Source organism: Bombyx mandarina, chromosome 13, assembly GCF_030267445.1.
Source record: "Bombyx mandarina strain Sakado chromosome 13, ASM3026744v2".
Classification (NCBI taxonomy): Eukaryota; Metazoa; Arthropoda; class Insecta; order Lepidoptera; family Bombycidae; genus Bombyx; species Bombyx mandarina.
The window spans coordinates 8,588,591-8,600,861 of NC_143220.1; the positions used below are offsets into that span (position 1 = coordinate 8,588,591).

Below are 12,271 nucleotides of genomic sequence, written 5' to 3' on the forward strand. Positions count from 1 at the left end.
TTATTGCTCAAATTAGGTAGACAAGTTTTCGTTCTGAGAGGACTCAGAGCCCATAATAATCCCAATTTTAATTCCATCACCGTTGAAACATGAGTTGAATTCTCAACTGTAAACAGCTGTCTCGCTTTTCGAATTTCAAACTTTTCAAAGCAACTTTGCAATGAAATAACCAGAATGGTGATTTCTACCCACACGGTCTCTTAACAGACCCACCATTTAATTGATTCGTGATATGAGGACTCGTGGCCCCGAGGCTTGGCCTACCTATATGAACTATTCACGGACACTCCAGGCACGAATCACTAAATATATACTTCAAGCAGTACTGACACCTGCAAGTTAATATCAGCACGGGCAACGCACGATCTCCAGTTTCGAAGGTTACTGATGCAGCGATAGCCTACATATAATATCGGGTATATGATAAAATATAACCTGAATGTCGCTAACCACAATTAATATTATACCACGATATAACCACGATAAGTACCTATGGATGGATATATGCAAGCTTCGATCAACAGAATCTCACGCTCGATGGAAGATATTCTATTTGTCGTTCTTCAAAAAACCTACTTGAACCAAAACAGTAAACATTTGTTGGCTGCAAAATAAGAGCAGCGGCGATACCAATCTCCAAGATCAAAGCACGAAAACGCCCCATCGGCTATTTAACTGCAACGCTATGTTCTAAAAGGTTTTTCCTCATTGCACACTGGCCGTTGCACCGACAGGTGACGTGAGCGCTTCACGGGATGCCCTCAAGAAACCGGAGCTGCCCGTAATCGTCAGCACAAAAATGACTGGTGCTAAATATAGTAGGGTGTGAGGGGGACGGGGCGCCAGGCGGGGGCGCGAGCCGTGCGCCAGCGCCGCCCGCCGCCGGTCAGAGCCGCCCCGGTCGCCGCGGACTCCACATTCCAACGTCGCTGTGCTGCCGGTCCAAGAACCAGTGCCGAGTGACTGAGTGACCGACTTCTACCCGTGCGACGTAAGTGCCGTGCAGTGCTAGTGCCCGCGGGTAAAGTGTGTACGTGTGCTACTCGACTCCAGGAGGCTTCCACGAGCCGACTCTAAAAATACGCGCGTCGAACGATCCGCCCGCGCCATGTATAGCGCGCCGGATTACGTTACCGCGCGCGGAACTGTGCTTCCATTATCAAATATTTGGAATGTACACGTGAACGAATCGAAAAAGCACCTTTAAAAAGAATATTCTCTTGTGAAAAAACACACATTTTTTGAACATGTACACTACACACTATACCCAGCTCATTACAGACTAACAAATAAAATTGTAGTTGGAATATTACATACACTGATAGATAAAAAATAAACATAATTATTAAATACCCACATTTTTATTCTTATTGACAACTTATCATGAACACAAAAATTATTGTCTTTAATAAATAAAAAACAATATAGTCGAGCTAATAATACAAGTTGGATTATGAGTATTGATTTATTTTGTTGAATACACGTGAAACTTTGTACTAACAAAATGAATTTAAATTAATAAACAACAACTTGCCAACATAAAAGTTAAAAATTCTACAGTTAAAACTTTTGAACAGCAATTTTATTACCGATTATGTCGATTACTTGAGGTCAGTTACTTTTTAAATAAAGTGACACGTTGTCAAAGCTTAAGAAACTGATTTTCCTATGACTAAAACAAATAACATTTCCACATAAACATTTTTGTTTCTAAAATCGATTAATGTGTTATCGATACACAAACCAATCAACACTAATTACTGTTTCGATGAATGAATGAGTAATAAATAATTTTGGCACTCCGTTGCGCTAAAACGATTTTGTGAATTTCATCATGCGGAAATATAATTTCATTCATAAGGCGATGAAAAACGAGAATGAGGACGGTTTGTGTAAAACGTGGTAAACGATAGGGAAGCCAGATTTATTTTAGGAAATGCCTTGACCTGGTTTTAATTTATGAGAGCTCTAGGTACACTATGAAATTGAATTAAATTAAGTTGGAGCTCGTTCAAAAGTTCAGAGAAAACAATATTATTTTAAAAATTAATTCAAATTCAATTACGTGTTAAAATTCTGTTTTCATTGGATATATAATTTCTTAATCGGATAAGTTCAGTAACATATTTCGGAAAAGAGGAGGATTCTGATTCGTGACAATCGTCGTTAATTCAATTTTTAAATAGGAAGACGCGGGTGCTCTTTTGACTTTTAGAAGTCCCGATGCCGCATAGCATATCGTACTTCACGCGTAGTAGCTACATGCCTTTTTCCACCTGGGCAGTACCTACCTCATTCCGCACCAAGCGAGTACATAGCGCTCAACCTAAATACATAGCCCACTGAACTTCTCGCCGGATATTCTCAGTGTAGTAGATTCTGCCAAGCACTGCTCTTGCTAGGGCTAGTGTTAGCAAATTATCTCAGGTTGAGCCCGTGAACTGGAATAGCCCTACGCTACCAGCGAATAGGTAAAAAAACAGCACTTTCTAATACATACCTATGTGTTCAACAACGCAGAGATTTTTACTTATTAATTTTGAAATAACCTAACAAAGCGTATATAAAATCGGCGCTAATCATGTCGACCCATCTAGAGCACCTAAAAATTACTAGTGAACCTAACCATTTAACATTCTAAACTAAGGCTGTAAAAGTCAAATATTTTCTTTTTAAATTAGTGTTACATACACTGCCATCAAGTCTGAAAAAAGTAAGAAAAAATGTTTTGCTTTAAAATATTTTAAGAGAACTCCTGCGTTTTTTATTGCTTCGTTTTATTGCTTCAGCATTTTAATTACATAAACTTTTTAAATCATGTAAACTAACCGTGATAACTTCAAAAGGTATTCAAAAACGTTGAGGATAAACATTGTACGTTATAAAAACGAAATACGAATCCTAGGCAACGTCCAGTCGAAGACGAATTCCAATTATACCTACACAGTTGAATCGCTGCCAACGCGCCGCCCGTAGGTGTGCTTAATGGCGAGAAAGATAAAACCTCTAAAAATAAAAACGGATTTCATAAACAATAAGCACGCTCTGTATCAGCTGCGGCGCGGCCCACGCGATTCCTTCTCACATCTCGTCACCGCCGGTTGAAGTCACGTAGTTCAACTTGGATACATTAATAGTGTATAATAGAAAATATTATCCCTTGCAGTTTCAAGAACGGTTGGTGGGCAATTAGGAGCTTTAGGTATTGTCGAGCGAGTGCAAATTGGGACATCTATTCAACTATCAAGTACTTATATTTTAAGGCTACAGAACCATTTCTTAGCTACAAATCTACACAGTGTATGGATGCTCATCGTAGGAAAGGCGAATAGTTCTGCCACGTGTTTATGATGTTACAGCTACCGAAGATAATAAGCCCCATACATTAATATCTACCAGCCACCTCGATACACTAAATTAAAAACAAAAAAATCACTTCGTTATTTAGAATCTTACTATGTTACTACATTAGGGCAGCCACGTGACTGGAACAAATTCAATGCTTTTAAAATGAAGTTGTTTGCTGTTTGTTTGTTTTTTCAATGACATCTTGCGCGTGATTAAGGCGCCGGGAAAAAATCACACAGATTATCTTCGATTACGATACGTATGCTTTTTCGCAAGTCGTGCATATTTTATAGACACGCTATAAATCAGTTAGCTCGTTAATTTTCAAAAAATGCAAAAACTTTTATAACGCACACTCTTTTAAGAGAAAATTTAAATGTTAGTTTTTTTTGAATTGCTTAGATGGGTGGACGAACCCACAGCCCACCTGGTGTTAAGTGGTTACTGTAGCCCATAGACATCTACAACGTAAATGCGCCACCCACCTTGAGATATAAGTTCTAAGGTCTCAGCATGTTTCAGATGTAGCAGTTATCAATTTAGTGTTCCGCGGTATTGCCACCTTTCGTGATAAAATCAGAATCTAAATATTGTTAAAATTCTATCTCGATCCTGCCGTTCTAGCCAGAATACTGAAAGGCTAATATATAAATGAGGAACGATTAATTTCTAACCAAACATTTGTTTTTCAGACTCAATAAACAACCAACATGTCTGACGAGGAGGAATATTCGTGAGTATATAAACAGATACGAAAAACATTAGCCGCTTTTATGGAAAACGGATGAGTTACACAACACAAAACATTTAGAAAACAACACAATACAAACACAAACATTAGTTTTTTTCCCCATTTCTGTTGAACCATCCGGATGTTGCTGTGTTAACCAACCACTAGATCGCATTGATCCCCTGTTCTTAACCTCAATATTATCTGATCAACAGTGGCTCTGAGGAGGAGGAAGTAGAAGAAGAAGTCCCGGAGACGTAAGTATACCAACGGATGCGCCCGTCTTCTGCTCTCCCAAGATTAGTCCTCTCTAGACCTTGTTTGATTTTTTTTTTGATACTTCAGCTTTTCTGAGCCTTGACTATGCCTTGGCAAATGAAGTTATCTTTCCGAAAATTTTATATAAACTAGAGCACACAAGGATCATACAATCTGTATAAAAAGTCGCCGCAAACTCTATGAGGCATGGCTGAAAGGTTTTTTGCTCCCAGTTTTGTTTCGAGCTCCCAACTCTTGGGCTTGATGCACGCCCTCACCAAATCCTATTCTCTCTTTTGTTGCAGGAAGTGAGTGACGTGCCATTTTGGTTGTTCCGGCATTCGCAAATGCTTGGCTGGTTTAGGCTAAGTTTATTTAGCAATATTAACGCTTCTAGCGCTTACTACTTGGTTCGCTTTCGTTGCTTCCAGATGCTCACCCTCAGCTAGGTGCTGCAGCCCGCGAAACCTGCTTTCTAACACCTAAGTCTTTCGTTTAACTTCATCACTGTTTTGTTTTCAAGAAATAATTAATAAAGGATTTAAAGTTGAGTATGAGTAACCTATAAACAGGTAAAATTAATTCATTGTCGTTTGAAATGTGTTCTAAACTTTGTTATTGTGTTTAGTTGTTGCGTTAAACCCGTTGGCTTCGTAATTACTGGTTATTATGCTCAAAAATGGAATATATTCTAATTAAATTGTATGTTTTTTTTTTCCATCGTGGCTGTCGTCGTAACTCTATGAAGACCCGCTCCTAAACAAGAGTGAGTATATGTTTTGATCCTTTATCGTAATTTAGATGCTTCGCTTTTAGGCCACACTGAGTCGCCTTCCGAGATTTGGTTGATTGGCATTTTAATTAACTTCGGTGCTCCAATACATTGAGGTTTGAAGCTTAGGCCAAAGAAAATGATCATAAAAAAAAAAAGTATAAAACAAAAAACTGAGTCATCCCTGCGATTGCTTATAACGCCGTGTTTGTATTTAGTATGCGCAAAATAATAATGTCACCGCTTAGTATCACGAGGGCAAGGAATTTTGCGTTAAGTAGAAATATGTTGAGACAAGTAGAGGCTGATTGATGTTTTCTGTTTCTAGGAGTAGACCGTCGATCGCGTAAGTTGCACCGCTCTCTGTGGTGTCACTAACTTAGATAATCCTATCATTAACTGTGAATGGCGCGGGCGCAGGTCGGCGCGCGGTCGCTACACAAAATTCCCTATTTATCGGCATCGGACCAGATACACAAGCGTTACGTTTCAGCAAACGCCCGAGAGCCGGCTTCGAGAGCTATTTTTATCGTCCGGTAGCCGATCTATTTCGGTATATAGAGTACCGCGCTGCGCTCGCGTCCCCTCACACAAAATCAACATGTCTGTTACTGGGATATTGCACGGGTTCCATCAACGGACACATGATTTAACGCATGACATTTATTACACACCAAATAAAATAAAATAAAAAGCGCATGATGTACCTTGTAATACAATAAATAATAAATAAATGTTATAATAATTATTTGTATCCGTCCGTATCATGTTGATTATTGTTGTTCATTTGAGTCCCAATAGTAATCATTTACAAATAAAAATACACATACTTATTACACAATCGTTCAAAGGATTCTCAATGAAAGAATCCTCAGGTCAAGGCCAAGGAAGGATCAAAGGAATCCTCAGGTGTGCATATCTTGGTTCGATGTGGAAGTTTATTTGTTGTTCCGTATCGAATCTAATTAGATCGATGTTAACCGTACCACGTAGTGTATAAGTCAATGAGCTAAATACTACATAACAATTGTACAGTCATACGCAGCTGCTTCATAGCTTGTGGAAGCGCGGAAGCAGCTAAACATAACCTAACGATTCAGCCGCCGTAATTATATGTATTGTCACAGTAATATCGACAAGATTCTAACATATGCAGTTTTACAAATCAACTACGAATATTTATGTGTGCATTTAAATTTTCAGGGGTGAGGGAGATCCAGAATTCATCAAGGTAGGGATATTTACATAACATTTTATACAATTAGCTTAGGTTTCTTCAAGACAGTTATATTGGTAATATTTTATAATTAAGTCGAGCACTTCATGCTAAGCCTAAGACTAACGGAAGATCTGAAAAGTGAAAACACAATAGTGGATCCAGGGAGGATGACAAGAATGCGGTTGACCTAATGACAAGTGGATCATGAACATCGGCAACGCCAATGATCAACGCCAAGCAGCTGCCTTTGTCGTAAAATTTAAAATAATTTGAAAAAAGCATATCCTTTCACTGCAGAAGTAACGTAGAGGGAAAATCATACGATCTGATTCGTTCTGATAGGTATAGAGTCTCTCGATTTCTAGAGAATATTCTTTATAGTTTCACTGTGTATTCGCAGCGTCAAGACCAGAAGCGGTCGGACTTGGATGAACAGTTGAAGGAATACATCAACGAATGGCGCAAACAGCGGGCTAAGGAGGAGGATGAGCTCAAACGCCTTAAAGAGAAGCAGGCCAAGCGCAAGGTGAGGGATTACGAACATCGAACCTGGGATTTCGATAAATACCACCAACAAACACGTGGATAGTAAAAGTGGCATCATGTATACTAAATTGAATCTAAACTAGCACATGTTTGTTTAGTTCATTTTCTGCTATAACAATCCTAATTATTGGAAAATTGTAACTATTCATTGTTTAAAAAATCGCTAATTCATAAACGATCTTTGACGTAGGTTTCTCGTGCCGAAGAAGAAAAGCGCCTCGCTCAAAAGAAAAAGGAAGAAGAAGAAAGGAGAGTGCGCGAAATCGAAGAGAAGAAACAACGCGACATCGAAGAGAAGAGGCAACGGCTCGAGGAGGCCGAGAAGAAGCGCCAGGCTATGCTCCAGGCCATGAAAGATGCCAGCAAGACCGGACCCAACTTCACCATCCAAAAGAAGAGCGAAAACGTAAGATGAAAATCATGTTTATGTATATCCGAAGATAATCCTGAATCTCTAAGAAACTCTAACAGGTTTTTCACGACAGCAAACGTTTTTGAGGTTCAGTCCATAAACCCTCAAATAATCATAATTTACTATAAATACTCAAAATTATTAATATCCGGTTATATACTATTCTCCTATTTTTCGGTTCATTCTGTTGAAGATATCACTCAGAGGTCCTAGGGTAAAATGAGGAGGGGGAATCAAAATAATGTTGAATTTATTTTTAGTTCGGTTTGAGCAATGCCCAGCTGGAGCGCAACAAGACCAAGGAGCAGCTGGAAGAGGAGAAGAAGATCTCCCTGTCCATCCGCATCAAGCCGCTGACCATCGAGGGTCTCTCCGTCGACAAACTCCGACAGAAGGCCCAGGAACTCTGGGAGTGCATCGTCAAACTCGAGACCGAGAAATACGATCTCGAAGAGAGGCAAAAGAGACAGGACTACGACGTAAGTCTAATAACGAGCTTCTAGTCAAGTTTACTGATTCAAACAGACATATTGAGTCCGCTGAGACTGCAATCACTGATACATATTACTGTGTTACTGATTAAGTAACTGTAAAAAAAAGGTTTTCATTCGTTTAACATCTTTATAGCGATATGTAAGAAATCTCAATGCTTTCTAAAAAAATCCCTTTGACACTTTCTTTGGTTTAAGAACGGGCAGTTGGTAAATAATTATATTAAATTTAAAAAATCGTCCAGCCATAAGCAATAAATATATATGATACTTATAATCTTCTCCTTAGGTGATTTTAATTATCTATTTTCTTTGTTTAGTTAAAAGAGCTCAAAGAAAGACAAAAGCAGCAACTGAGGCACAAAGCTCTCAAGAAGGGTCTCGACCCCGAAGCGCTCACAGGCAAGCACCCGGTAAGCAACTTAAACAAAACAATTACGAATAAAAAGGGTTTATTTTAAAAGACGTAAGCGTGTTAACATCACATAGGTAAACAAGAACAGAAGTCCAGGGAGCCGGTCGTGCTGTCTCAGACTAAAGCTCGGAGCACACGGACCAAAACAAAAAACTCTCGCTTCAATGCGAATTTTATTCTAAGTTCATTTTAAAACACAAACCGTTGAATAGGGTCTTAACGTCCACGGGTTAACAAGGAGCTTGTATTATTAGTGCAATCGTCACTTAATTTATGAACAGTGTCAATACTTTATCACGTTATTTTAGCACAAAACCGCTGAAGTACTTGGTAATACTATGAGTGCCATAATGTAATTCTATTGTTCTTGTTTTTAGCCCAAAATTCAAGTAGCGTCCAAGTACGAGAGGCGTGTCGACACACGATCCTACGACGACAAAAAGAAACTGTTCGAGGGTGTAAGTATACGCAGACATCAAACAAACCACTCTTCAACATATTATTATCTGCTAAAATCCAAGTTAAAGGCAAAATCACTCAAAACTCCATCACTACAGTACAGTTCCAAGACCACAAAAATCAAATTATGAAAGTATCGATTTAAACGCAGGGTCTCGATGCACTGAACTCAGAGATTATGGATAAAATGTGGAAGGAGAAGATGGAGGAATTCATGAATCGCACAAGAAGTAAGATATGGAGTGGTTTGGTCCCAGGCCCCCAGTCGTTGAAGCACGTCATTGGCATGTCAACCTGTTATTGTTATGATCACTCATGTCGTTAACTAACATGTCAAGTTCTGCCCGATTTGTTAATGTCCGACAGCAGACTATTGGCTCTAGCTGAACTTCAATTAAGAGCAACCAGTATGTGTTGTTAGGCTCCTCGTGTTGTAATTTCCGTCCTATTGTCTCACTGACCCCCATGTTACCCGCCCCGTAGGACCTAGAGAAACTGAACAAGGACTTCCTCGAGAAGGTGTGGCAAGAGAGAGCCGAACAGTTCGGCGGCAGGCAAAAGGGTAAGTAGTCCAGTCATAATGATCCCTCGCTCCTTCGTTCTAACGACTTTACCTCGGTATGTTTGACCTTTTGTTTTTTATTGAGAAAGTTACGAAACAGTCGCACTGGTTTATCTAAAGAACGTAATACCAATTTGGCACAGACTCTAAAAACCAGCATTGGCACCGATTACAATGGATGACAAATTGATGTATTTTGCAGAGTTTCAATGTAGCTAAAAACAACACACGAAACCCGCTCGGGTATTTGATAAGTAGATTGACTCAATCTTGACCCAAAACAAATTGATTATTTCTTGCCAAAATTAATGTAACTGTACTAAGACTTGGAATAATAAAGTGTTAATATTGGAATGCGATAATAGCGCGACTGCCGAAGTGGTTCGGCGAGAGGCCCGGCAAGAAGAAGGGCGAACTCGAATCTCCGGAAGGCGAAGAGGACGTCAAGGCTGAGCCCGAGGAGGACGAAGAGCCTCAATACGAGCCTGAACCCGAAGAGGAGGAGGAAGAGGTCGTTGAGGAGGTAGAAGAAGAGGAGGAAGAAGAGGAAGAAGAGGAAGAAGAAGAGGAGGAGGAAGAAGAAGAGGAATAAGTAAGTTCTTGAACTTTTAGTTAAGTAAATTTTAACCCAAGAATTCAATTAGATAAATTATTGTGAAGACAATACTTGGTGAAGATATTTTTAAAACATGCGATGTTCACAAAATATCATTTGTGCACTTCCAACAGACTTGAAATAAGATACTACTGTATACTACGACTACTGGTGGTAGGACGGACGTCTTGTGAGTCCGCACGGGTAGGTACCACCGCCCTGCCTATTCCTGCCGTGAAGCAGTAATGCGTTTCGGTTTGAAGGGTGGGGCACCCGTTGTACTGTAAAAACTGAGACCTTGGAATTATTGTCTCAAGGTGGGTGGAAACATTTGCGCTGTAGATGTCTATGGGCTTCGGTAACCACTTAACACCAGGTGGGAGGTGAGCTTGTCCTCCCATCTAAGGAATAAAAAAAAGAGTAGTAGCCCTCCTACTAGTTTAGTACTTTATTCGCAGTAAAAAATTATGTACGTATTTGTTACAAAACTACATTTTTGTGGCCCAGACATTACTGTTGTCCATCCCCTCCTGTCCTTTCTGATCTTACAATATAAATTGTTTTAAGGTTTATATTAAATAGTCAATGTTGAATTTGTTCCACAGAAATCGGACGCGCCACTGATGGGGCCCTCGACGCGGGCCGGTCGCGTCCTACAGTTTTGTAACCAATCCATTAACTTATTGCTATTATAATATGAACAAAATATTTTTATTATTTATACTTTTCCACGAAACGTCGTTAACAGCCTATGACGATACAATAAACTAATTTATTTCATAATTTGAATTTGTTTTAATCAACCCCAATTTCCCGACTTTGGTTATTTTACTTGCGTGAACAAATTTTCATTGTGGCTATGTACAAATGTGTCGGGTGCCGAGCTAAGAGCCCCGTCATCTATACCAATATATAATCTACAGTGGTTTTAACGGATGTTCCGTTATAACTACTGAACCGTGCATCCGATTGACTCGAAACTTGGTATCCATGTAGAAAATACACGTACCTACTTAATGGATAGGCTAATATTTAAATGAGTGTTGGACTCCCTAAAAATAATGACAATAAATAATAATGTTAATTTTAAATGCGCAGCGAAGCGGGCGAGTACGGCTAGAGTATTATAATTGGTCGCTCTGGTACGGTTGCATAAACCCTATTTTTTATTATGGTTCGATCTAACTAATATTTTGTAGCCTAAGGGGCTATTCAAACAACGCGGACGGGAAGGTAAGCTCACGGGCTTAACCTGAAAGAATTGCTAAAACTAGCCCTAGCAAGAGCCGTGCTTCGCAGAATCTACCACCGGATCGGAATGGCGACCCACTGAGAAGATCCGGCGAGAAACTCAGTGTGTTAAAGCCCTCTGTATTCGAAGTAATATTTTTTTAATGGTGTGAACAATTTAGAATCCAAAAATACCTTAAAGTAAGTGGCCGACAGGAGAGGAAGAAAGATAAAACATAAATTACTATACAGTTATATTTAGACTCAAACTAGCTGCTGCCCGCATCTTCGCCCGCGTGGTCGAGCAAAAGTGGCGGTGTAGTTTCCCGTGGGAATGAGATATTTTTTTCAGGATAAAAGATGTCCTATGCACGCTTGTAACACCTAATACTATCACTTTTTTATTGTCCTTGTAGGCAGCCGACCATACAGCCAACCTGGTGGTGAGTGATTACCGTCGACCATGGACTTCAGCAATGCCAGGTGCAGAGCCAGACCGCTGCCTGCCGCAAAATCAAAATGATCAATCAATCAAAAATCAAAATTATGTCAATCGGTTACTTCGTTTCTTTTTGAAAGAAGGACAAACAAACGAACATACCTTCACATTTACATATTAGTATCGATATTTGTTTTTTAGGAACACAAATGTGTTAGAGCGACTTATGGTTCGAATTTATTTCAAATTTTATTTAATGTACTAGCTGACCCGGCAAACGTTGTGTTGCCTTAAATAAGATTTCTAGGGAAATTCTAGTCTAATATATAAAATTCTCACAAACCTCATTCAACCACATAATATAGTAAGCGGCACGTAAGTTGGCAAGGTTTTGGTGTAGTGGGGGTAATGTCGCGCATAGTGTACATTGCAACAAAAAAATGGTCACTTTTATTGCCCGCATATATGTTTATTTTATTTTATTAAATTTTTTATTTGCCATAATTTATATTTAAGCCTGTGTGTTTAGAAGAAAGTTAAAGAAAAGAGAGGAATTCGTGAAGTGTATTAGGTGTTATAAATAAAATATAATTAAAAGTTAAAAATTTTATTTAAAAAAATATACTTAATATTAAAAATTATGTGTCGCCGTCGTCACTATCATTTTCTAATAGTGATACCCCTTGGATTAAATTTATGGTAGCACCTGAGCTGGTGGAAGGAGTTGGTTCCTCATCGTCGACATAACGAAGAGTCGCTGTCGTCACTGGCGTAAATAATAAAACGCTCAGTGAC

At 39.2% G+C, this 12,271-nt stretch overlaps 1 protein-coding gene across 4 annotated transcripts; it reads left to right on the plus strand.

Annotated features, from left to right (window-relative positions):
* Positions 1 to 839: 839 nt before the first annotated feature.
* On the plus strand, positions 840 to 10,590 carry TpnT (Troponin T, skeletal muscle). 4 transcript variants are annotated; one of them, XM_089732563.1, is made up of 14 exons: positions 840 to 991; positions 4,041 to 4,081; positions 4,294 to 4,335; positions 5,085 to 5,102; positions 5,437 to 5,454; positions 6,312 to 6,339; positions 6,728 to 6,853; positions 7,064 to 7,279; positions 7,546 to 7,764; positions 8,097 to 8,189; positions 8,569 to 8,649; positions 8,802 to 8,880; positions 9,578 to 9,804; positions 10,413 to 10,590. In XM_089732563.1, the coding sequence occupies exons 2-13, from the start codon at positions 4,059 to 4,061 to the stop codon at positions 9,802 to 9,804; spliced, it is 1,170 nt and encodes a 389-aa protein (XP_089588689.1). In that variant the 5' UTR covers positions 840 to 991; positions 4,041 to 4,058; the 3' UTR covers positions 10,413 to 10,590. The 4 variants fall into 4 exon arrangements, with proteins under 4 accessions (XP_089588689.1, XP_089588690.1, XP_028039525.2 ...); XM_028183724.2 differs by lacking the exon at positions 8,802 to 8,880 and adding an exon at positions 9,134 to 9,212 and having other exon boundaries at positions 842 to 991; XM_089732564.1 differs by lacking the exon at positions 5,437 to 5,454.
* Positions 10,591 to 12,271: the final 1,681 nt, after the last annotated feature.

Coding starts and splice junctions, on each gene's coding strand:
- TpnT (XM_089732563.1), top strand. CDS start 4,059: ATGTCTGACGAGGAGGAATATTC. Junction 7,280..7,545: donor TCCAAAAGAAGAGCGAAAAC/GTAAGATGAAAA, acceptor ATTTATTTTTAG/TTCGGTTTGAGCAATGCCCA. Junction 8,650..8,801: donor AAAAGAAACTGTTCGAGGGT/GTAAGTATACGC, acceptor ATTTAAACGCAG/GGTCTCGATGCACTGAACTC.